This window comes from Melozone crissalis, unplaced genomic scaffold (assembly GCF_028551555.1).
Source record: "Melozone crissalis strain CALT ecotype California unplaced genomic scaffold, PUWL_Pcris_2 ptg000002l_1, whole genome shotgun sequence".
NCBI classification, from domain to species: domain Eukaryota; kingdom Metazoa; phylum Chordata; class Aves; order Passeriformes; family Passerellidae; genus Melozone; species Melozone crissalis.
Genome location: NW_026535780.1, coordinates 4,571,802 through 4,596,454, shown reverse-complemented (window position 1 = coordinate 4,596,454; position 24,653 = coordinate 4,571,802). Strand labels below are relative to the sequence as shown.

General features: G+C 44.4%; 1 protein-coding gene across 1 annotated transcript in view; it reads right to left on the bottom strand.

The window, feature by feature from the left end:
- The window catches only part of COL22A1 (collagen type XXII alpha 1 chain), a 217,508-nt gene that overhangs the window by 91,837 nt on the left and 101,018 nt on the right, over positions 1–24,653 (bottom strand). Inside the window, exons 13-19 of the mRNA XM_054281552.1 lie at positions 21,527–21,580; positions 19,921–19,974; positions 18,615–18,668; positions 14,205–14,258; positions 12,192–12,236; positions 7,889–7,942; positions 6,593–6,646 (exon numbers count right to left, since the gene is read on the bottom strand). Of these exons, the coding sequence (XP_054137527.1) occupies positions 6,593–6,646; positions 7,889–7,942; positions 12,192–12,236; positions 14,205–14,258; positions 18,615–18,668; positions 19,921–19,974; positions 21,527–21,580 (369 nt within the window). The remainder of the gene's footprint in view (positions 1–6,592; positions 6,647–7,888; positions 7,943–12,191; positions 12,237–14,204; positions 14,259–18,614; positions 18,669–19,920; positions 19,975–21,526; positions 21,581–24,653) is intronic.

Sequence of the window (24,653 nt, the reverse complement as noted above, 5' to 3'; positions counted from 1 at the left end):
AATTCTTTCTGCTTTCCAACTGTAATGTTCCCTGGCATAGCTGGAGGCCATTTTCTCTTGTCCTGTTGCTGTTTGTCTGGGAATAGAGACCAATCCCAACCTGGCTACAGCCGCTTGCCAGGGAGGCTGTAAAGAGCAGTAAGGTCCCCCCTGAGTCATCTTTTCCCCAGAATACACCCAGTTCCCACAGCAGCTCTTCAAAGGATTTACCCTTTAGACCCTTCATCAACTCCACTACCCTTCTCTGGCAACAATCTTGGCACCTCAACCCCTTTCTTTTCATAAGGTGCCCAGAACTGAATGAAGATTTCTACCCAGTGTCCAGCACAGAGGGACTGTCACTGCCCTGGTCCTGCTGGCCACTACAGTGCTCACACAGAAGGCCAGGAGGCCACCAGCCTCCTTGCCCACATGGGTACATGCCAGCTCACGGACAGCCTTTGTCAACCAGAACCTCCAGGGACTTTCCCACTGGGCAGATTTCCAGCCGCTCTGCCCCAGCTGTGGCACTGCAGGGGCTTGCTGTGACACAAGGGTGGGACCCAGGCCTGGCTCTTCTTGAAACTCATCCTACTGGCCTCACACCATCTATCCAGCCTGTGAACATCCCCTCAACAGAGCCTTCCTACCCTCCAGTACATTGACAATCCTACCCAACTTAGTGCCATCACAAATTTACTACTAAGGGTACCGTCAATGCCCTTGTTCACATCAGGACAGACACTGAAAGGGACTAGACCCAGGGGACACCACTAATGACCAGAAACCACCTGAATGTGGCACCATTCACAGCCACTCTCTGTTCCCAGCCATCCTGACAGTTCCTAACCCAGCAAAGAGTGCCCCTGCCCAAGTCCTGGGCTGACGACTTTTCCAGGACTCTGCTGTGGGAGATGGAGTCAAAGGCTTTGCTTGAGTCCAGGGACACTCCATGCACAGCTTTTCCCTCAGCCCTGAGGAGGGTCAGTTGCTGCCCAAAGGACATCACGTTGGTCAGGCAGGACCTGCCTTTCCAAACCCACACTGACTGGACCTGGTCCCTTGGTTGTCCTCTCTGAGCCATGGGACCCCCTCATGATGACCTGCACCAGAACCATACTGGGCCCTGAGGTCAGGCTGACAGACCTGCAATTCCCTGCATCCTCCCTGTGGCCCTTCTTGGGCATGGATGTCACACTGCCACCTCCAGTCAAGTGGGACCCTGGCGACTGCTCAGGATTGATAATAAAGGATAGAGAGCAGCCTAGCAACCTCATCTGCAGCTCCCTGAGCCCCCTTGGGAGACTCCCAGCCAGCCCCACAGACTTGTCAGTGTCTCAGTGGCTCTAGAGGTCACTAATAACTTCCTGTAGAATTGCAGAGGTCTGGTCAGCTCTCTGTCCCTTGTCTGCTGGCTCAGGGGGCTGCTTGTCTTTGGCATAAACAGTCTGCTATTGAAGGTTGAGACAAAGAAGGCATTAGGTAGGGAAAACTTTTCCTCATTCTCTGTGAACATATTCCCCTCCACATCAAATAAAGAGTTTTCCTTGGTCTGTTTGGGTCAGTTTAAATAATGAAGGAGGCTGCAATTTGAGGCCGTGGGAAAACCCTCTTTAAGTTAGGGTGAGCAGGAGCTCCCACCCATGATCCTCCAGTTTAGCTATTCAAATTACTACTAGAAAGGCCTAAGTTCCTTGTGTTGTCATTGGATAATTTTTGCTGCGTTGATTGTAATATTCCAAATCACTCTTTCCTGTTGGATCCTTTGCTCAGACCCCGCCCTAACCCCACCCCTTTCTGAAATGTATAAGTGTCTCTGCAGACTCTGAATCCTGGCTTTTTCTGGTTCATTCCTTGTGCTATGCATGCTGTTAAGTTTGTTGTTTTGCTGTTACATTAAAGATGCTTTTCCAAATAACTGGATCAGGCAGTCTCTTTCATCAAAGTTGCCAGGGCTGGTTCTCAGGGAAGCCACTGGTCAAACATCAGGGCTAGGACCAGAAGGCTTAATTTGCCCTCCGGTGTTGTTGATCTCTGTAGACAGACATTTTTCTTGTCTTTTACAGTAGTGGCCAGATGAAGTGCTACTGCAGCTTTTGCCTTCCTCATTATCTTTCTACATGAGGTGGGGCCAAGGGGTGGAACACATGGTGGGCTGGGTGGGAAAAGCAGTTTGGCTGGGCACAGGGCTTCTCTGGGGATGTTTGGAGGACAAACTCAGGGGGGGAGACAAAGGAGTGCTGCAAATCACTGGGACTCAAACAAGCATAGTCAAAGTAGAGGGGCAAAGGCCTAAGAAAGCGACATCTCGATGGAAACCCCCAGGCCTCTGAGACAAGGGGCAGCCATGTGCACCAGGCCTTTGTGACCCGCAGTTCCATCGTGCCCAGAGGCCATTGTGACACAGGTCCATGTGAAGAGGACTTTTATAGGGCCAAACCCCTCGTGTTGTTACTCTCAGGAGAGCAGCTCTCTGAGGAGGCAGCAGTTCTCTCACGAGGCAGCAGCTCCTCAGGAGGAAGCAGCTCTCCTGGGTGCCCTTGGCCAGTGTTTGTCAGAGCACAGCCAAGATGTCCAAGACACATGAGGCAAACGCCCACAGCCAGTCCCGTGAGGGGCAGCCGCTGCTGTCCAAGCGGCGACAGGTGAGGGACGGGAATGGAGGGAAAGGCTGCAGTGGGACCTGGGGGAGGGCTGGGGGCAGAGAGCCACAGCCAGGCCTGGCTTCAGGCCTTGCTCTGGGGAGGAGCCGGTGCCAGGATGGTCTGGGTGAGGGAATGGCCCAGAGACAGCGAGCGCAGCTGGGAACCCAGCCTGGCCTGGCTGCCATGGTCAGCGCTGCCCTTAGGGCCAGGGCTGAGTTTGCAACTATGTTGATGGAGACCGCTGCCTCCATCAACCACCTCCTCCTGCTTCTCACAGGTGACTCACAGGCAGCCACAAGCAGCTCTGCAGGTCAGCTGGACAACCATCACGCCCCTCCATGGGGACAAACTGCTCCCCAGACCAGTCACCTCATTGAGCCTCCCAGGACATTATACACAGGAGGGCAGTCTGGAAAGAGGGCACTCAGTGCCCCTCAGTGGCACAGTCACACGGCCACCAAGGTGTCAGACTTGCTGCCTCTCCATGGCCCTCCATTGACTGGGTCACCTCCGTTCCAAGAGCACATGCCAAGAGCAGCCTCAGCACGGATCAAGCTGCCCCCTCTGCCAGCAGCCCCAGCAGCCTCTGGGTCTTCTCCCAGAGGCAGAGCATGGTGCACAGGCCCTGCAGGCAGTAGCCACCGAGACCTAGTGCCACCTTCTCCATGGGGCACTCAGGCTGCTTATGGGGCCTGGGAAACACCATCCCCAGACAGCTCAGCTGAAAGGCTCTGGCAAGGGTCACCAGCAAGCCAGGGCCATGGCCTGCCACCCCTGCGACGAGCAGGTGGCACGCTGCTCTGCACAGGGACCCAGCCTGCCTGGAACCATCTGGAGCACACTGAGATGGAGGAGCTCCCTGAGGTGCAGGAAGAGCAGAGTGGCAATTCAGAGTCCTTGCCCCATGCCTGTGTGAAGACAGGTCCACCAAATCCACCTGGACCCAGGAGCATTCAAATGTCTGCCAAGAGGCAGAGTCCCAGGTGATGCCCAGTGCTCTTGGCTCGACCAAAGATGCCACAGAAGAGACTGGAAACTCTTCTGAGCTCCTGTCTCCTGCCCAGTTGGCAGAGCAGCAGTCTGTTTGCAGCCCTGGGACAGTTCTGCAGAAGAGCCAGAGGAAAAGTGGGAGGAGGAAGAACTCCCAGAAACAGAGGCTACCGGAGACAGGGACAGCAATCCTCAGTGCACATCCCTTGCCCTCTTGAAAGAGAAAGAGGGAGAGGAAGGAGCTTCTGCCCTGGACAAAGATCCCTGGGACAAGTGGCACAATGGGCTTTTGCCTGAGGAATGCTCAGACTTCTCAGCTTCTCCCTCATCTGGAAGGCCCTGTGAGGACAGGGAAACTCATCAGCTGCCTGAGCAAACTGCACGTGGCAAGCTGCTATGCACGGGGCCTGAGGATGCTTCAAAGCATCTTCTGAATGTCGAGGCAGAGGAGCTGCAGAAGTTGGAGGAAGACATCCTCTCCTCCCTGGATGCAGAAAGTCCCTCGGGCCAGCACTGCTTTTGCTTCTTGAACCATAGACTCTACAAGAGAGACTGAAAACTACGCACAGCTCGTGCCTCCCAACCTGTTCGAAGAGCTGTGGTCTCTCTCTAACAACCAAGCGCTGTCCAGGGACAGTCGGCCAGACCAGCTGCTGGCAAAGTGGGAGGAAGAAGAGCTCCTTGACAGAGACAGTGCAGGAGAGGAGGACAGTGAGCCAGAGAGCGAGTTGTCCCTCCCACTGCGAGAGGAGGGAGCGGAGCCAGCAGCTTCTCCCCTGGACAGCGATCCCTGCGACGAGGGGCACAGTGAGCATCTTCCTACGGCACTTGCCAAGGACACAAATATGTCTGCGGTTTGTGTCTCGACTCCCGATTCCTCGGACGAGGCTGACAAAGCAGGCATGGAGGCTAGGCGTGCCCAGGCCGCCCCTCCCCAGGAAAAGCCCTGCGGGGATGAGCCGCTGGCAGGAACTTGCCCGGGGCCTGCCCAGCCCCTGGCACGCAGCGTTCCTGCTTGCCCCGCTGGCAGCGGAGCCGTCCCGCAGCCCCCGGGCCCACGGCCATGGCGCTCCATGGCCAAGAGGGCCCGGCGGGCTCTGCGTGGCCTTTTCTCCTTCAGCTGCCTCAGGGGACAGCCGGAGGAGTGAGCCCGGGGCCAGCAGCAGGCGTATTCCCATGATGAGTGCTCACCCTTAGGCAACCACTTGCTAAGGTAGCTCCTGCCAGCCCCAGCCCGGCATCCATAAGAAATTAGTAAGGCAACATGGTCAGAGAGAGCCGGGTGAGGAAGGCACTGCCTTGTAAAATCCAATACAAGTTGACTTTAAGCCCCTTCTGCCTTGGCGGGGTTGCATCCCCACCCTGCTCCCAAGGCTGCATTCAGAGCTGAGAAATGCACTGTGGGCCTCAGCATTGCAGGCAAAGGAAGGCATCCTCCTTTCACATGGCAAATAGGAAAATACCTCCCTGGATACCCACAACAAGGACTGGAGACAGGTGTGAACCCTCCACAAGAACCATGGAGACCCCAAGCACATGGTAAGGAAAGACTGACATAACACCACTGGAACCAAGTATCTTCTTGGACTGTCTTCTGCTTCATCTCTCTCCTAACCCCCTCTGCCTCCACTTCCCTTCTCACCCTCCTCTTCTTTATTCCATTCTACCTCTCTTCCTCCCATTTATTGTTAAATAAAATCCAGTTGTTAACTTTGGTAGATGGTCCCATTGGCTCCTTAATTTGGACTCACTAATCTCAGTCTCAACAGGGCCACACATCTGCACACAGCACTTGAAGTGTGGCCTCCCCAGTGCCCAGCACAGAGGTACAGTCACCACCCTTGTACTGCTGGCCACACCAGTGCTGACACAGAATTCCTGGAGACCACTGGCCTTCTTGCCCATCTAGGCACTTGCCAGCTCATGTTTGGCCACTGTCAGCCAGCACTCTCAGGGCCTTTCCAACTGGGCAGCTTTTCGGCCACTCTGCCACAGCCTGGGGCACTGCAGGACTTTGTTGTGGCCACAGTGACAACCCGGAACTTTGCTTTGTTGATCCTGATACCATTGGCCTTGGCCCATCAATCCAAAATATCTGGTTCCACCCCTGTGCCTCAAGCTGACATGCCACCCAATAGATCAGGTTGCCCAGGTCCCCATCCAAACAGGCCTATTCCAAAAAGAGCTCATGTTACGTGAGAAGTAGTGAAAAGATACACACCAGCCCCTCTGAAAATATCAGACCAAGGAGACAAACATTTTCTGGAAGCACCAGTTGCAGCTGGTTCAGAAATATGAATGAAGTGATCAAGACTGGATCACTACTGCCGGAAGAAAATAGTGGGAATCGCTTCCAATCTCTGCATTCTTGGGATAAGAGTCACTGACTTAATCCAGAGGAGAAAAAGAGAAAGAAATCCAGAACTGGCCATGCCTTTCCAGTCCTGGGTCGGAAATACCAAAACCACAGCATCATCTCTAACAGAGAGGGAAACATAAGGCTGCCCTGAATATTTGAACAACTCTGAAAAATAACAAGGTCAAAACTGCTGTTGAGAAAAGTGAATAATTATTTTGCAGGTAGAAGGCTCAGAGACATTTTGTTGTCACTTTCTGAGTCAATTCCACATCTTCTGAGTGAGAAAAACAGTTTCTACACAAACATATTGACATTTCTACCCACATTTCTTAGATGAGGAAGATTCCTGACCCACACTACAGTCTATTTCCTTCTATTCTCACTATCAGCATTAAACTAAGAGCAGAGTAGTCATAAACAGATACATTTTAACACTCACACCCATTTCAGACTGAAGCCATGTCAAAAAAGTGAAATATTTAAATATATATAAACTTTTGTTATATAAAAATGAGATAAATATTAGTCCAACAGCCCTGATATTTCCAGCACTGAGGGCCCAAGGAAGAATTAACAAATGTGTTTCTAAATCCACTTTATGCATCCCATCCCAACTTACCTTGTCTCCTTTGGTCCCACTAGCACCAGGAGGGCCAGGGCTGCCAGGAGGGCCCTATAAAGAGGTAAAATTGAGAGAAAAGTCTTTGTTTCTAAAGTGCAGGAGAAGCATAAGGCTGCAGGTATTGGCAGCACAAACAGTGATGTCCTATTGCACTGGGCAGGAACTAACAGAACACATGAGCCTGCTTTGACTCTGCTGCACAGAGAGGAAAGAGAATAAGAATGGAGATGCCACAGTAGCCACAATAACACCAATCCAATTTCAGCTGGTTCAGAAGAATTGCAGTTCAGTGAGTATATCAGCGTCAAACACAAAATTTAGTATAAAATTCAGGCATGAAGATTTACCCCCTTCTAAGTCGCTAGACATGAAAAAGGAAGAAATGCTTCAGAAAACCCAATTTCTGTAACAGGGTTTCACTTGGAGAAATTGTTCCTTTGAAGTACTAAACAAAAAGGATCCATTTTGACATCCCTGTGCATTTTCCTACTTCATCTACATTTGCTGCAAGTATAAACCAGTTCTTTATCCATCTGTAACACCGGAATACATTTCCATCTTGCAAGGATAGTGATAAACACTAACTAGACACACACTTCTTGGTACAAGGCAAACTGCATCTGAGGAACAGAGCAGGATGCAGATGCTGCACCCTGGAGGTATCAGGCTCAAGGGTGGCAGTGATTAGCTGCATGGCTTTTGGCAAATCACTTCTGTCCTCTGCTTCCTATTTTGTCCTTTGCTATTTGGACCAGAAGGTCCTTGGAAGAAAAGGATGCTTTTCATTAGGTATCATTCCCTGGGTAATGAAAACAGTCTTGTGGAATCTACAGATAGTGGTTTTAGACAAAGCAGTGTGTGTCTGATCAGCAGAAATGTACTGATCTTCTTCTTTATGTTTTCTTTTTGTTCTAAAAATATAAATAGTTCCAAGCAATTTTTTTATTGAAAACAAACCCAATATATTAAATCCAGTTCTCTTCCTTTCCTGTTGTGGGCTTAAACAACTGAATTCTTCTGAGTGCTTTCTTATGTATTTAATGAAAATTAAGACAAACATTTAGACTGTCATATTTAAATGACTGACATTTCCTGTGAGTGTAAGTTGCATTCTAGTTTAATTCTAAAAGCAAACAAACAAAAAAAAAGAAAACTGTACCAAAGATCCTCAGAACAGGGACATGATTGGGTACTGCCATGATTCAGCAACCACCCAGGATAAGTCTCAGTTTTAGGGTCAACTAGCACTCTTTCCAAAGAAACACTTCCAGTTTTTGAGTATTTGCCACATACCTGTTTCCCCTCCAGACCTGGCTTTCCAGGGAATCCATCCAGGCCTCTGTCTCCCTGGAAAACGAAGAGAAAGAACAACTATAATTTAAATTTGTGCTGTTTAGGTCACTGCCCTGAAGGTGATGCCCATACTATCTGCTCCAAGAGTAATGAATAAGGAGAGGAAATCCAGCCAGTCCCATAGAGAAAATAGCTGAAATTCCTACATCTCTACCATGAAAAGTTGCTGCAACCAAAAGCAAGTGTGTGCTAGCTTTCCATGTTGGCATCCTTCCTCTGCCTGCTGAGGTGAGTTTGTGTAAACTGGACAATGTGCTCCAGGAGAATGTCAGCCCAGAACAGCTCCTACAAAACCAATAACGCAATCCAGCAATAGGTCGGTTTTACCCAGTAATGAAAAATCTTTCATTTTTCACCTTTCCTTTCTGTAACCTGGGGGAACAATTAATTTGTTTCTATATGTCTCCAGAGCTGGACAGTCCACAAAGTCCATATGCAATGGATTTCACCACTTTATTGCTTGAAGACATCTTTTTTTCCCTCCTGAACCTAAACCTGATTTTTTTTTTTTTTGCTGTAGTTCTAGACTAGTAAGTCTTTCCCTAACCTCCCACAGAGGAAAGTGTTTCCTTCCTCTTTGCAATGACCTGTTATGTATTTGAAAATTTACAAAACTCCCCTTTCAACTTTCTCTAGACTAAACAACCATAATGCTTTCAACTTTTCTTCATGGGCATGTTTGTCAGTTCTCTGATCATTTTTATTGCTCCCCTTTCTGCAGTGTCCAATTTTTGCACGTCTTTATTGTAGCTAGGTGCCTGAAACTCAATACACCTGAGGCTAACTTTGAGCAGGAATATATTTCATGTTTTATAGACTATTTTTCTGTTTAAATCACAGGACAATGTTTACTTTACACCAAACCCCCTTCCACAAGACAGCTCCTTGATCAGTTGTTCCCAGTCCATAACTGCAATTTGTTGTCCTATGAGTGTGAAACATCCTGCAGCTGCCCCTTCTCAATGCCATCTTCTGCTTTGGGGAATTGTGTTTATTAATTTTGAATTCTGACCCTGATCTGTACTGTTCTTCCATATTCAAGTTCAACATCATATTTTATAATCAAGGTTCTTGATAGAGAGAACTGGATCAATTACATACTTCTGCTGAACTTCACTTTTCTCCTACTGATTGTGGCCTTTGACCATTCAATCTCTTTAGTTTAAAAACACTAGAAACAGGGACTTGTACTCTCTAAAGTCCTTAAATCTCTGAAAAATGAAACACAGATTTTGTTTGGATCCTTCCTTTGAATATAAACTATGAATACAGCTGAATATAAACTATCAAATACACTCACAACAGTGCCAATGTGAACATGAATGTGCATGTAAAAACAAATTCTACAAGTACAAGCAGTGACAGAAAACTAATAGTTTTAGGCTATTTTTTTAGTGGTTTTTTATATCTTAAACTCTGTTAGATCACCGTTACTACCTGCAAACCCGCACTTACGGCATTGGATTTAATTAGCTTCTTTTGTAAACTACATTGATTTGCCCAGTCAGAAATGGATTTACTAACCACTATTTATTTTTCCTCCTTAGAAAGCCAATCAGTCTTACACATAAATTTTTTTTCAAATTATGTATTCGAGGAATGAAATTAGAGAGACCCATATCCTCAGGAAAGCCACTGAAAACCAGTATCGGACACCCAGATCCACTTGCTTTGGAGGTATAGCTTCCACATTAATGCTTTCCTTTGTACTGCCTGAACTACAAGTATCCTGAATTTAAGACTTTCAGCAAGCAACAGCTTGATATATTGCTGACAAAATGTGCAGTGTGTCCCCAGGAGAATTTTTAACATCAATACACTGCAGCAATGAGTACTTCACACACGCTGCTTTAGCTGCCAAAACAGAAAAGTGTCGATGTTCTTACTGCTACCAATGGGGGCTGGAACAGGCAAATGTATTATTTATACAAGCAAATAAAAAAAAAGCTATTTGAAAACACTCCAAACAATTGTGTTTTCTGCTGTTTCTTCAGAAAAATCTGTCATTATAAATACTTTTTATTATTTTTCCATTCTTTAAATAAGGCTACTCAGTGAAAGGTACTTTTCTCCCAATAGAAAGAGCAAACACATTAAAGTTTCATTCTCAAATTCTCATTTTAAGATTCCATTTCTTTCTTCTGTTTCCATTTCTTTCTACTGTTTTTTTCTTCTTTTAACCAGTAGAACAAAATGGTGAAGATTCACAAGCAACTAGGGGTAATAACAGTTCTGTCAAAACTTCAGTGCTGCTCTCTGACCTCTACCATTTAGAAAATTTAATGATTTGTTGGAAAAATGATTGCCCAGGAGTCTGCAGGGCCCTGGAAAGGCTGGAGGAGAAAAAAACCCACTGCAGAGGGATCTTGCAACCACAGACCAGTCCTGCTGCCTCCTCACACAATCCCTTCTCAATAAAACAGACAGGCTTTGCAGGATGGACACAGGATTATGCAACAAAAGCAATGCCCTTTGTCACACTGAACTGCTAGACGTGCCTAAATTAGAGTGCCAAGTATCACATACAGATATGGCTCCTGATAGAAGGGCAGTGCATCAGAATTACCTGTCTGGAGTCTGTCCTGGGGTCTACAATGGGGTCATTGGATGCAGAAGGGCATGGGATAACCCTCATATGGTGCTGTGCTTTTCCTAAACCTGGTGTAGCTACTGGATTTGGGAACCTCACTATAAAACCTCAACATTTACACGTGAGGTCCCAGGATATGTGAATAATGCAGCAAGATGGATGGGATAGTTAGGGCTTTTTTGGTAGTAAGGGAGAAGACTTGATAAAATAATACTCAGTGCATGAACTAGTTCTCCCTCTGATATTATAACCCCTTTTCTCTTCAGGCACAAAGAAGCACAGGTTGCGTAGGTGTCAGTATTGAGGGTACAGACTGAAGAGCAGACAAGAAAATATTTGGCCCACTGAATTTACGCCCACTGTTTTCACAGTAGTACTGACTGGTAAAAGTTAAAGCACTGGCAGTAGGTGCACTGAGACCATCATTAAAACCTGGGAAAAAATTGAAGCACAATTGTTGTAGCAGAGATTTGGCTGCTTCAGGGAAGAAAAAAAAAAAAAGGATGGGGGGGCATCTCTAATTGTGCAGATCCTTCTAATGAAACAAAACCTAATTCATTTCTTCCCCACTCTGATCTTCCTCTGCTTAGTCAGTTGCCTGCCCACACACAGCTCCAGCTTCCTCTCCCATCACAGTGATGTCAGAAAGATGGATTTTCTTCCAGGAGCCAAATATTCCAGCAGATTAGACAATGTTGCCTCTGGAAAAGCAGCAGAGGCACTGGCTAGACACAGAACACCTATGTAGTTCTTCAAAGGGCTGAAGGAGAAGCATGACAGAAATAAAGTACAATCCAGCCATTTGCTCTAGCTGCAGTAATGAGGATGGGTAATGCAAAATATGATCATGGCTACTTTATCATAAACAGCAGAAAGGTTGAGACTGGCTTGAGTCATAAGCAAGACAGAACATTTTTGAGGGACCCTGAGCACTGCCAGGCAGGTCTACAGCAGAAGTGGGTGCACATCTGAGGTCTCTTTGAACACTGAATGAGCAAACTGAAATAACTAAAGCTTTGTGCCTGCCCAGTTCTCCTTCTAAATGCCCATTCCAGGTATAACGAGCATTTAGTCTTTTCCTTGAGCCACAAAAATGGTTCAAATCCCAGAGTGACCTGTACTCTGTAAAGCAGCTCTTCACAGTCAGGAGAGAACATGGAACAGGGAAGCAATTCCATTTGGTTGAAGCTTTGACATAATACAAATTACCTAGTACTTACTACTAGTGAGTTTATGGGGATGGGAGAAAAAAGAAACATAGGATTTTTGATGTGAAAAACTGGAATGAGATGGGAAAATTCTAGATGCAGACATGGTCAGTGGCAGTCAGTGACCATCCTCAACTCTCAGGTTGTGAGAGTTCACACAACCTGAACTCTTCACAATGTGAAGACCCCTTCAGATCTCCACACTGGCAACCTCCACTCCTCTCCTCCATCCCTTGCTAAACACACACACTAAGTCCCTAAATGTGTGCTTAGTACACCACACAGATCCCAAAAACCCTCCTGCACACCCATGGGAGGTGGGGAGCACTTGGAAGTGCAGTGCATGAGGAAAATCCATCCCTCTCCAGAGCTGCTGGCCTGGTAGTCCACCTCACCTAATGGGCAAAGGAAAGACCTGGATTTTCCTATCATGCAGCAGAAATACCTTGTCTCCTCGTGTACCCTTTTCTCCTCTTTCTCCTTGTAGACCCTAAAAATAAAAAGAAACAAAAATTATAAAGTTAAATCCAAGTAGAGGCATAGTTATCTCCTCTAATTAGTCACCAAACCAGTGTGCACATCTGCACAATCAATTCAAGTGAACCTCAAGGACATTTTCTGTGTTGCCAGTCCTCAGAGCTGGCCACAAGCATGATCTAAGCAGACTCACAGAGCAGGGACTGCTTGTGAGCCCAAGAACATCTGTAATATTATATTGCCTGCAGACACATGACCCTCTTGCCAACAGCAGAGTGGAGGGACAGGGAACACACCACAGCTGCAGATGGTCTGGAAAACAACCAATTCTCTGCATTTTTCAAGTTTCTTGTAAACAATGAGAACTTTGGTAAAGGACAATACTGATGAGAAAACCTATCACACAAACAAGCAAGAATTCCCGTTCCTGGTGGGTTTGGATGTGGTAGCCAGACAGACAGCAGGTAGCTTTGAGAACTGGCAAAGGTTAGATACACTCTGTCCTGGGGGCCCAGCACTTTTTTGTGCTGTGGATGCAATGCCAGTGTTCCTCAGGACTGCATAATTCATCTCCCAGCTACACCAGGAACATTGCTGGAGCTCAGTTTGATGTGGCACTAGCACAGACGATTGACTCAATGGGTACAAAAGGATTTCACCTTTCCTTAGCTCAGCAAATACCTTGTATTTTATCTTTATTGTAGAAACTGAGCAATCAGCTAATAGTTATAGAGAGAAAAATATGCTCAGACAGTAGTGACCTCTCTAAAACTGCCAAAGCCTATAGTGCTTCTTGCTGTAATAATTTAAACTTCAGTTTACTTTACACTACAGTGGAGTCTTACCTCCAAGCTAATGAGAGCTCCATGTTTGGGTATATTTGGCCCTCACGTTGATTTAGATAATCATCTAAATGGGCAGGGCTATTTTATACTAGGGCAGGTTGCTCAGAGCCCAGTCCAAGCTGGCCTTGAATGTTTCCAAGAATGGGGCATCCACCATCTCACCAGACAACCTGTTCCAGAGTCTCACCATCCTTGTAGTAAAAACCTGCTGCCTTATATCCAATCTAAATCTCACCCCTTTTACATAAAACCATTATCCCTAGTCCTATCAAAACAGGTCTTATTAAAAAGTTTACTATCTTTTAAATATTGAAAGGCCACATTAAGGTCTCCTCAGAGTCTTCTCCAGACTGAGCAACCTCAACTCTCAGCCTTATCTCACAGGAGAGGTGCTGCAGCCTTCCTACCACTTCCATGGCCCTGTTCTGGACCTGCTCTTAGTGGTCCACGAATCTTTCCTGTGCTGAGACCCCAGTGATGGATGCAGCAGAGCAGAGGAGCAGAATCATTTCCCTCATCTGCTGCCCATGGTGCCTTTGGGGTCTGAGTGCACACTGTCAGCTCATGTGCAGCTTTTCATCCACCAGCACCCCAAGAACTTCTTGGCAGGGCAGCTCACAATCCTTTCATCCCCCAGCCTGTGGGAGGTGGCCCCCATCTGGGTCAGCAAATCTCAGAAAATCCAGTCAGCCTTTGCAACACCAGCTTAAAGGCTGCTTACCAAGCTGGGACCACAAGAAAGAGCATTGAAAATGTGACTGGAAACTTGCTGAGAGGTGGTATTTTTTCTTGGTGTTCTGATGAAGTTTTAAAGCATCCTATAAATGGTGCATCATCACAGACCAGAGCAATTGCATTACAGTGGGAGCATCACAAAATCACCAGCTGTTATCTCAGTAATCAAGTAATTTCTTCTGACACCTCTGTACTGGCTACAGGTCTGTTCTCATTTAAAGAAGACAGAAGAAACTCAGTGAAGTCAAGACAATTTCACCACTTGGACTTAGTGCAGGTAACTGGTCAGACTATGGACTGCTTAATAATAATAAAAAAAAAAAACATATATTGGCAGAACACACTGAAAAAGTAAAGAAAGTTTCTAGAGCATTAGAAATTGAACAAGAGCCGTGACTTACCGGTGCTCCTACATAGCCTTTGATGCCTGGAGGACCCTGTTTTCCCTCGGATCCCTGGCAAGGAATTGAGATACAGTAAACCACCAGAAACTCTTTCACATAAAAGACCAAGAATAGAATTAATTAGTCAGAAATGCAAGTTGCTCTTCCAGGCTTACATAAAGGCTTCTTGACTCTCTTAGTGCTGATACAGGAGTCATGTCTTACTTTCCAACTACTTACCCAAACTGACACTCCAGTATTTTCCTCTGTCCCCTCAGACATTAGCAAGTTTTATCCTTCTGCTTTCAAACTTAACCTACAAAGACAAACTGTCCCATGCAAGTTTCTCTACAGGTTATTTCAGAAGTTTTAGCAATGTCAGCTGTTGCACACAACACCTGTTGGTGCTCCTGAACACAGTGTTAATGGAACAAAGCAAAGGTATACATCGCTTCAAAGTGACCATAGTCTTCAAAATGTTATATGTTTTGAAGAGTAAATGCAAAGAAACAGATCAGAACTAAATTTTCCAATGTTTATGGTTACTGATAAGAAAAAATGCAAGAGGATCAGGTACATTTCATCAGTCTTTCAGCTGGTTGTGCACTGACTCTCCCTGAAAAAGGTACACTGTAAGGGAGAGTACTCACAGTGTGCCTTTATGTGTCTTGCAATGCCTGAAAATTATCTGGATCCCCAGGTGAACAGGCTCAGCCCTCAGAACTGTCCCATGGAGACAGCCTGGGCCTGGGACATTGACCTAGAGAATTGGGTTGGCATCTTATATCACATTTGACTGATTATTTTCTTACTTACATCACTTCCCTTCCCACCACTCTCATCTGTTTAACTCCTGTCTAACACTAACTGGGTGGCTGTAATGGATAAGGCTTCAAAACAGATAGAGACATTATTACTAAATAATCTTAAAATAATTACTAGATTTTGTATTAATAGAAGCTTGATATTAAAAGATAATGAAATTAAAAATGCGAGACATGTTTGCAATTAATTAGAAGCAGAATTGAGGCTTTTTTTTTCCCCAGTGCAGGTTAACAAGAGTAGGGTTCAAGCACAAGCAAAGATGGCTCTGGGATCAGACCTCTTCATGGTCAGGAAGCATTGCAAGTCCTCTAATAGCAGGCATGCACCTAAATTGCTCCTTCAGCCTGCAGAGAAATACTGCTACCAGAGTCTAGGCAAAACCCCAAGAGAAACAGTCCTGATCCAAGTCATCTAAATTGCAGAAGTCTAACTCAGTCCTGTTACATAAAACGTGGTTGTAACACTCAGCAGAAGTTATAGAGAAACTGGGTTTGTCTGGATGAGATGTGCTGAACCCACTCAAGGCCTGTGCTGAGATCATGTCTGGTAAACCAGAGAAGCGTGAGACCTTCGACAGCTCGAGCATGCAAGAAGGAAATTTGTCAAAATGAAACTCTTACCTAATACTTTTTATTTCAAAGGATTGATTTTTTTCCCCCCTCTCCCTCTGCTTTTTCTATTAAGTGCAGATAACTGTCAGTTCAGATGGGAATGCTATAGCTATGTCTGTGCCACAGCAATGACAACCACAAAAAACCTCTTTATCCTTTTATTAGAGATACAGTGGGGAAAAACAAAGGAAAAGGTTGAATATTTGCTGCAGGATATTGCAGGCTAAAGGCTCTGATCTCAAAAATCCAAACTTTATTTCTCTGCTGTAACATCGTACAGTGAACAATCTGAGATCTGACCCTTTTTCTCTGGACTCATTCCATTTAAATTAACCTGTAAGGTCCCACATATTTATGTGGGAGTTTTCCCCACTGACCAGTGAATATTTCTTGCCATCTCAGATTACCATGACATCTGTAACCAGAAGCTCCAACACCTCAGCCCAAGGCTGACTTTGATAACTCTTCTTTATGTCCAGCTTGTAGCCAGCAAGATCACGCATCCTTCTTGGGGAACAAAGAAGTTTACCCTCCAAGTTTGATGAAAAAGAAAAAACCCACTCCAAACCCTACAGTTTTATGCTGAACACACTGAGCTAGGAACAATCTCCCCTAGAGACACCACTGAGAAGCAAAACCAGTAAAAACAGGGATGATATACCAAGGCCATTTCATTCCTGTAACCTGTACATGAACCCTAATGGGCTCAACGACCATTTCTGTAACTCTTTGGACTGAAATTCCATTACCAGAAGTCTGGAGGACTCTTATCTGTGCTACTGGAAGCTTCACACAATTAACGAAGTCTGTAAAAAGCACAATGTCTTAAAAGAGAGTGCTGGCAATTCCCACTGAAGCAAAAGGTTCCTCAGCCAAGGAGATAAACAAGGGGCTGAATTTCCTGGGGCACAGGTATCATTGCTGAGCACACACTGGGCTTGTCTGGCTCAATGCTAATGAAGATGGATTGAGACAGGAAGGATCACAGCCCAACCAACCATACAAACTGCTACGTTGCTCACCATGGAGCCTGGGGTAGAGCCCAGAGCTGCTGTATTGATGCCAAAAATAAGTGATCTGGCAAAAAATGTCTAAATAATCATTACACCAGTAATTGGAGATGTGACCTCTAATTGCCAACTCTACCCATCCTTATACATCTTGTTCCACATTGATGAGGTGCTCAGGCTTTACACTGAGGAGTAATGTGGATTCCTAGTTTAGATTTTAAAGCCCTGTCAGCAACTCAGGGTTATTTCTTAAAATAGCTCAGACCAGAATCCAGCTCAAGGACACTGCTCACAGCCAATGCTTCATTGAGGTAAATGAAAGTCACTGTGAAAACACACAATAATTTTATATTTAGGCACTGTGAGAGGCTGGGGTTGGCCAAGCTCATGTCTTCCCTGGGAGCACATGGCACTGTCCAGTCAGATATCTTTAGTTCCATCCCCACCAGCACCTGTTCTGCCCAGCCCATAGATCTGAACTCCTTCTATTCTGCATTGCCACATTAATTGGCTGAACTGGATGTTCCTGAAGAAACTGGTGGGAAATACGGAGCAGGATCAAGTCCACTTGGAGGAAAATGTAGGTGCCTCAGTTTAGCTTGGTTTGTAAAAGCTTTGCAAAGCAAATGTGAGGAAATTCTTACCACAAAGAGCATCATATAGCCTGCTGTTTGTAACACCACTACATGAGACATGCAGGACAGAGAGAAAATATGTATTTATTTACTTGATAGGAGAGATGCAGATAAAAAGCATTTGTGAGTGATAAATTTAGTTCATTTCATCCAAGATCCAAATCCTATTAAGGGCAAAATATTCAGTGTCCCTCCACTCAGCTCAGCCCAGCCCTGCTTTGCATGTGTCATTTATCCCCTGATGAAGCCAATGTGGTTTCCACAGAGAATCCTGGGATGGCTGCCAAGTATTTCTGCCAATCTACAAACTCCTCATGAGTTCTGATAGTCTCCTGATGGGACTTTGGGAGAGAGTGAATTTTCCTCTATGCAAAAACACCTTTTGGAGACAGGGCTCTGCACAGCTGAGGAACACAGAGGACCTGAGTATGACCTGCTTCATCAAGTCCTCTCAGACAGAGCCAAGGGACAGTCAAGGCTACACCCAGAAAGGTGGTAAGATACCGAACTCCTATTTGAGGATAATGGCATCGGTGAACTCAGTGTGAGATTTAGGTGACTAGAAATGGCTCTTCCAGAAATATGAGATATTCAAAGGTCTTGGCTTGTACAGGAACAGAACTGAGTGAAGTTAATTCAGGCAATCAAATTGTTGTCCTTGCAGCACCTTTTACAAGATGAGCTGAACTTGTTGTGAATGATATTCCCAAAAACACACTTGTCACCATCTACTTTTTGTGTTATAACAAGGCTAAAACCACTTAGTATTTATCCACTAAATAACCAGGGAACAAGGCAAGGAGAGCTAAGATTTAAGAGGAGGTTAAAGAATTGTTGCTTCAAAATTTTCATGTCTGATGCTCAGCTAAGTCCCACCAGATCTGCATTCAGACGCATCTTGTTTGAAGCAAACCCAGTGATATAAGCACTGGATCAAGTTCTGGATTACTCAGGCACTGCTCAAAATATACAGAAACATTCAGGATAGGATCTCTACATGATCTTTTTTTCAAGTTATAGAGTAGGGGTAGTAATTCTCATCTGCATCTTTGCGAGAGTTGGAAAAGCTACAGAAGATATGACACAAGGCTTATGTGTCCCAAAACACGTTTTCTTCACCTTTTTCAGCTACACTGTTGTTTGAACAAAAGTTATTTCTTCTTCTTACACACTTTGCATAATTGCTGATACCTTAGCAGACTCCTGATGAAAATGAGCATTTTGAATTTCTTAATTCACCAGTGAGAATATCAAATGTCATCGACAATGAGTAATTCAAGCCATCTAAACATAAAAAATCTGTGAAAAAAATATGCCTGTTCATGCAAAGAAGAAAGGAAAGCTTACCTTTGGACCTGGTGGCCCAGGCAGTCCAAAGGCTCCTGGATGTCCTCGTTCACCCTGCAAGTAACAGAAATATCACTGCTAAACACAAATCTTTATATATAAAGGCTAGGATAGCTCAAACTAGTCAGTGCATGCAGTTAGAAATATTGACAGTCCTGAGTGCTATTATACAGAGATCTGAAAGTTTGCAATGAGTTTTCCTCACAAAAATGAAAGCAGAAAGAAAATGAAAACTTGAGCAGCTCTTTATCTACTCTCAAAACACAACCAAATAGTAAAAAAATGATTTCTCTAAGTTGTGAACAGCTTACGCTGATTACAGTGTGCAAAGATGGATTCCTTGGAGTCAGCATAATGCATTTGTTCTTGAATAGTCACCTTGCAGTGTATTAATACATCTTATAAGGAATTCTGCTAGTACAACACTGTCCAATCCCATGCCATGTGTGATGTGATGAAGCTGCATCAGTTCTGGAAGCAATATTGAAAAATTGTCACAGTTTTTCCAAAGTCGGACAGTCATGGAACAAAGAAGAAACAGGATGTAAGGAACTTTCTTGCTTTGTGTCTCTCCTTTTGTGTATATCTTCCTTCCAGATAATCCTTTCCCAAGCTCCTTCAGTTGCCACCAAGTGACTGCCACAAAGTGAATGACATGGTGAAGGCTCAACATTAGGTTGAAGATAATTCTGAGGGACGGTGATCAAGCAAGGGAAAAGATGTAAGGCTCTAAGCCACCCTTCTATGAGATACTGAAAAACATATTTGTGGGTTTGTGCTTCAACTGTAGTCCTCTCACAGGCAGTATTTGGTACACTGCATCTTTCCTTGAACTAACGTTGCCCTCCTCCTCTTCTCTTAGGGTTTATCAGTGCACAGGAGGACTTGAGGTATTTTTCTTCTGTGACCAAGACTCCAATTTCTCCTGCTGTGGAAAGCAGCATGGTCCCTTTGCTGACTCTGCTAGCCAAGGCCTCCTTGCCAGCCATAAAACTCGTGGCCAGGCCCTGCAGCTGCAGCTCTTTACCAGCAGGTCCCAAACCACAGGCTGCTCCCTCTCCCTCCTTAATGAATGACAGCAGAGCTGCCCTGGAGCCTCCAGCCATGGTTAATCCATAGGACACCTGCCTGGGCTGCAGACATGTGAGGGAGAGTTTTGGGGCTATTAACCTCCTGCCATTTGTTTCTGCTGCTCCTAAAATGGCCACACAAATCCCCCAGACAGGTTCCAGTCCAGGGAGATTGATGCCCACTGCCTGCCTCGCACTGAAAAGCAGGATTATGTAGGAGGAACAAAAAGGCTTACAGCGTCTCCTTTTGCTCCATCCCTCCCAGGGGGGCCAGGTGAGCCCAGGGAACCCTGTAACAACAACAGAGTTATCATCAGCACAGCATTAACACCCACTGCAAGTGCAGTGACACGAGCAGCACATCTAGAGAAGAATAAGAAATGAGGAGAAACATTTCAACACAAACATTTATTATTTACAGTTCCTGGAGGAGCTGCTGCTGACATTAATACACTAGGGGTGATTGATGAGCTGCTAATGAGGAACTAGGCACTCTAGTCCACTTAACTCAGTTAAGAATAAATTAATATAAAAGCTCTGGAGCTAATTAGACACATAACAACTGAGTCATCTTAATATTATCATATCATCTTCTCTTAGCTTCTTTCTTCACCATTCCATTGTCTCAAAAATTGCAATTTTTTTTCTCCTTGATTATACAGCATTCATCCCAAAGCTCAGAAGCCTCTAGGCAAAACTATAATATACATAAGTGGTAAGCCTAAAAGCAAATGGAAAAGAAGCCTTGATATACTCAAGCAGTCCTCAGGAATGACCCTGGCCACTGGGAAGTGAGTCCCAGAGCTGTGAATATGCAAAGGTGTAGAAGACAAAGAAACAGAAAGCCAAATACCACTTAAATTCAAAATTTTGTCATTTAAAAATCTTCCTATGCACCAGGATGAATGGAACTAAATATGCTGAGATTGGCAGCTCCCCAGCTAACAAGATCAGCAGCTAATGTGGAGAAAAAGCAAGTTTTCTGCCTGCAGCTGGCAATTTAAAGAACAAATGGAGAGTGGAACAAACAACAGACAAGTCAACACAGTGAGGAACTGGCTTAGTGTTTTCACTTCTAGGCACAGCAGCAGTTTTGCCTTAGGTGTGTTATAAAAAAAGGCTCAAGTGAGAAATGACATGGGCACTGCAGGCTGTGATTGTTCAGGGCTGGTTTGTTGTATGTTACTTGGAGAGGCATCTTGCCTGTGATCTGGAACATTTGCTGTTTTATAAGAGGTGGAAAAAGTTTAATTTCCTAAAACTCTTCATGCAAACTAGGATTTGATTAAGGGATTTCCAATAAATGTGTCCAAACTCAATACTAGTCAACAGAATTATCTCAGTGACTGGATTTAATTTTTGGGTTTTTTAAGATGATGACACAGTAAGCAGCTAAAGGCCACCACAGTCTAAAAGTTATTTATGTTCAGTGCAAGTAAAGGCATAGTAATCTTTGGCCTTCTGTGTCTCGTATTGAAGAGACTCTACTGTTCCTGTGTGTATTAGCACTGAGCTCCTGTTCTATTACATTTAAGTATTTTGGAGTTTTACAAAGTTTAGTCAAAGCTCATGCCTTTGAGATCTCCACACATTTGTCAAATGTGGCTGAGCATCATCAATAAAATTTTAAAACTTAAAAAATTGTGTGGCTGCACATTGATAAAAAACAGTACAACATTACAATATAATTTTCTGAGCACCTTGCTTACACAAAATGAAACAAAATCTAATACAGAGGTAAAACAAAAGACTTAGAGGAGGGTCAGTTTTCATTAGACTTCCACTGCAGCTTTATAAACTCCTTAACTTTTCAGAGTATAATTAATAAAGACTTGGACTTACTTTTTCTCCTTTGTCCCCTTTCAGTCCAGGAAAGCCAGGAAAGCCTTCTTCTCCCTACAACAGCAGTGGAAGAAATACCCCATATCAAATGCCATATCATTCTGTGGTATATCTGTGTTCTTTAGACAGTGCAGTTGTCATCTCTTGAGAACTGAGTCCAGCTTTTCACCCTCACTGTAGCAATGCTGTGCTCAGTCACCTGTCACTTGCCCATATTTGAACAGGTTCACTTTCAGATTTCTATCCCAGTGCTTTCCTTCCCTTCCTATTTGTAATTACCATCCAGAAGCAAAAGTTTTCTAAGAAAAAGATTAGAGACCCACCCTTGTCATAAAAATGTATTCAAAGCATTTCTTCCTTGAGACACACTCCTGTTGCCATATTCCAAGGCATAAGAACTTAAAGTTTGGCCTGGCAAATTTACTACAATGCCAAGTCCCCAATGCCATTTATTTTTTTTTAATTGAAATAAATGGCATGGACATTGACATGAAAAATTTTGGAAAAATTCAAATGTAGTAATTTTTTTCCCTCTAGCTATTCTCATTAGGACAAAAGACTGGGAGTTTTTTCCCCATCTGCTTTTGTAACTCACTAGCACAGAAAAATCCTTTTGCAAGAGCATTAAATTGGCTAAGAAGTTGATGCATATATTTCCAAGTTGTCTGCATACACATAAGGACTACCTAAATATGTAGATAAATTCAGGCCAAATTCTACCATTAGCAATCTTATTTCTGACTTTTTCTCCATAAGTCTAGTCTAGCAGACTTAGATGGATGTATTCCTAGGGCAAGGTTCCCTATTTTGACAATAGGAAGAGTCAAATTCAGCCTTATTTATTTATAGGTGTGTTTGGCACTTAAAGGTAAACAAAAGATAGTATCTGAAAAGTATCTGTTCTGTATCTGCAAATTAAAGTCTTTATAATCACATTTCTGACTAACTGAACCTTCACAAAGCAATCCAGAATTTGCAATCCAGCTGGTGGTAAAAATCAGCTCTGCTCTATTGGAATGGCTCTTTAATGAGACAGAAAACCCATCAAATAGAAAACATGATTTTTGGGGAAATAATTTGCTCTAAGAGGGTTGTCCCATGGCAAAGTATGTCACACAGGTAGGAGAACAATTTGTGTCTTTCCTGTGCAAAGTAAAAAGAGTTTGCATAAGGTCCACTTAATTAGCTTCTTCTCTTGCCTTTTTTTTTTTCTGCCATGAAATAGCAACTGCTTGGCAAAACTGAACAAATTAATCCTAGGAGCAGTCAATAAGTTTGAAGCCTGGTGTTCAGAGAAATATTCAAGCAGGACAGGTGAGTATCCACCAGCTTTTCCAGTCTTTCTCTAAGGAGAAACTTGCACAGAACCCAGACTCTAGAGACAGGTTTAACATCCCCTGGGAAACACCACTGGAAATGTACAGAGTGGGAAGAGCTCCTACTTCTGCTCCTCCTGCTGAGCCCCAGTAGAATCATTAAAGGTGGAAAAGACCTCCCAGGTCGAGTCCAGCCATTTACTCAGCATGGCCAAGCCCACCACTAAACCACATCTGCATGTTTTTTCAACAATTCCAGGGGCAGTGAAAAAGCCTTAACTTTCCTGGGCAGTCTGTTCCATTTGTTTGACCATCTAAAATTGCAAGCATTGTGTAAATATTAAAAAGAGCAGAGGCAGAGAGCACAGGGCAGTGGAATAACTGCCAGGCAGACGCCCTACAAATGCTCTGGGATGAAGCACACTGGGACATCAAGTAGGCTCTGGCAGCTGGCATTGAGCCCTGGGGAACAAAAGTGCATCACATTCTTTGCACAAAGGCCAAACCTGGTTGTGCCACTGAGAGGGATTAAAATAATTCTGTATTCCCACAGATTGGCTGCACTCCCAGCTTCAACACAATGGGAATCAGGTGGTGACATGTAAACCACATGTAGCTGTTTATGCCATGCAATCCTATTGTCACCCATCTATTTTATGAATATCTGAAATTCCAAGGCTGTCTTTTTATGGAGAAGCACCAGGACCACAATAGGAAGGTAATGAGGACTTGGGAAATGAGAAGCTCTAGAAAAGAGGAGGCTACTGATAAAGTGAGGAACTGACTATAGCTTCCAAGTCATCTTCCCTTTGGCTTAGCCTATATTTTCTGTATATTTTACACTTTAGATGGTGTGGCCCTTTGATTTTTTGGTCAGTAGTATTGTGGAGAAAAACTTGAATGTGCAGGTAGTGGTACCTGTGAGGTATTTTGCAGTAACAAACAAGCTTGGCTTGTTCTTAAAAAATGAAATACTTATGAGAATTAGTTCTTAAAAAAATGAAAGCTCTGAGGATACAGCACTAGAAAAGTCACTCTAAAAACTCCATCCTTCATTCCTCAAAGAATTGATAACAATTCTGCAAGAAAGAAATTTAGGAAGGTTTTCTGAGCCATACTGAAAACAATACTGTGGAATTCAGTAAAAATGATAGAATTATGAATTTCTTTGTATTTGCTTTTAAATGAAAGCACTCAGAGCCCCACAATGGATACAAAGCACAGGGTAACCACTGCTTCTGTTCTTTCAGGGACTCTCAGAGCAGGGCTTATGTGGGCACATGGGTTTTCCAGTCTCAATGGACCGAAGAAAGGGTCACATGATGAGGAATTTCAAAGCACAGGCAACTCTCAGCTGCTGCAGACAGAATATTGGGGTGATGAAGAATAAAAATACCCCTCTTGGCTTCAGCCAAAAAAAAAAAGAGGTGATCTGAGTAAAGACAGACACACTCAGAGAGTTCCTTTGTTAGTGTGCATTAGCAGAATTATTCCATTTCTATATTTGAAGAAGGATGTCTGCCTGGTACACCAGCATCCTGTGGATTTACCAGACCATGCCAGCTCCAGGTTAGTGATCCCTCCATACTCACCATATGCACGTGTACCTTAATTTGTTGTGGGTTGTGCAAAAATTCACCTCACTTGGGTTACAGTGAGCCCCACTACCCTACAGTTTATGGAACACCCTATGTTTATGGTCAGTGACCAAATTATATCCACATTTGCCATGGTGTAACCCCAGCCAGCAGCCAAGCCCCGCACAGCTGCTCACTCACTCTCCCACCAGAGGGAATGGGGGGAGAACCAGA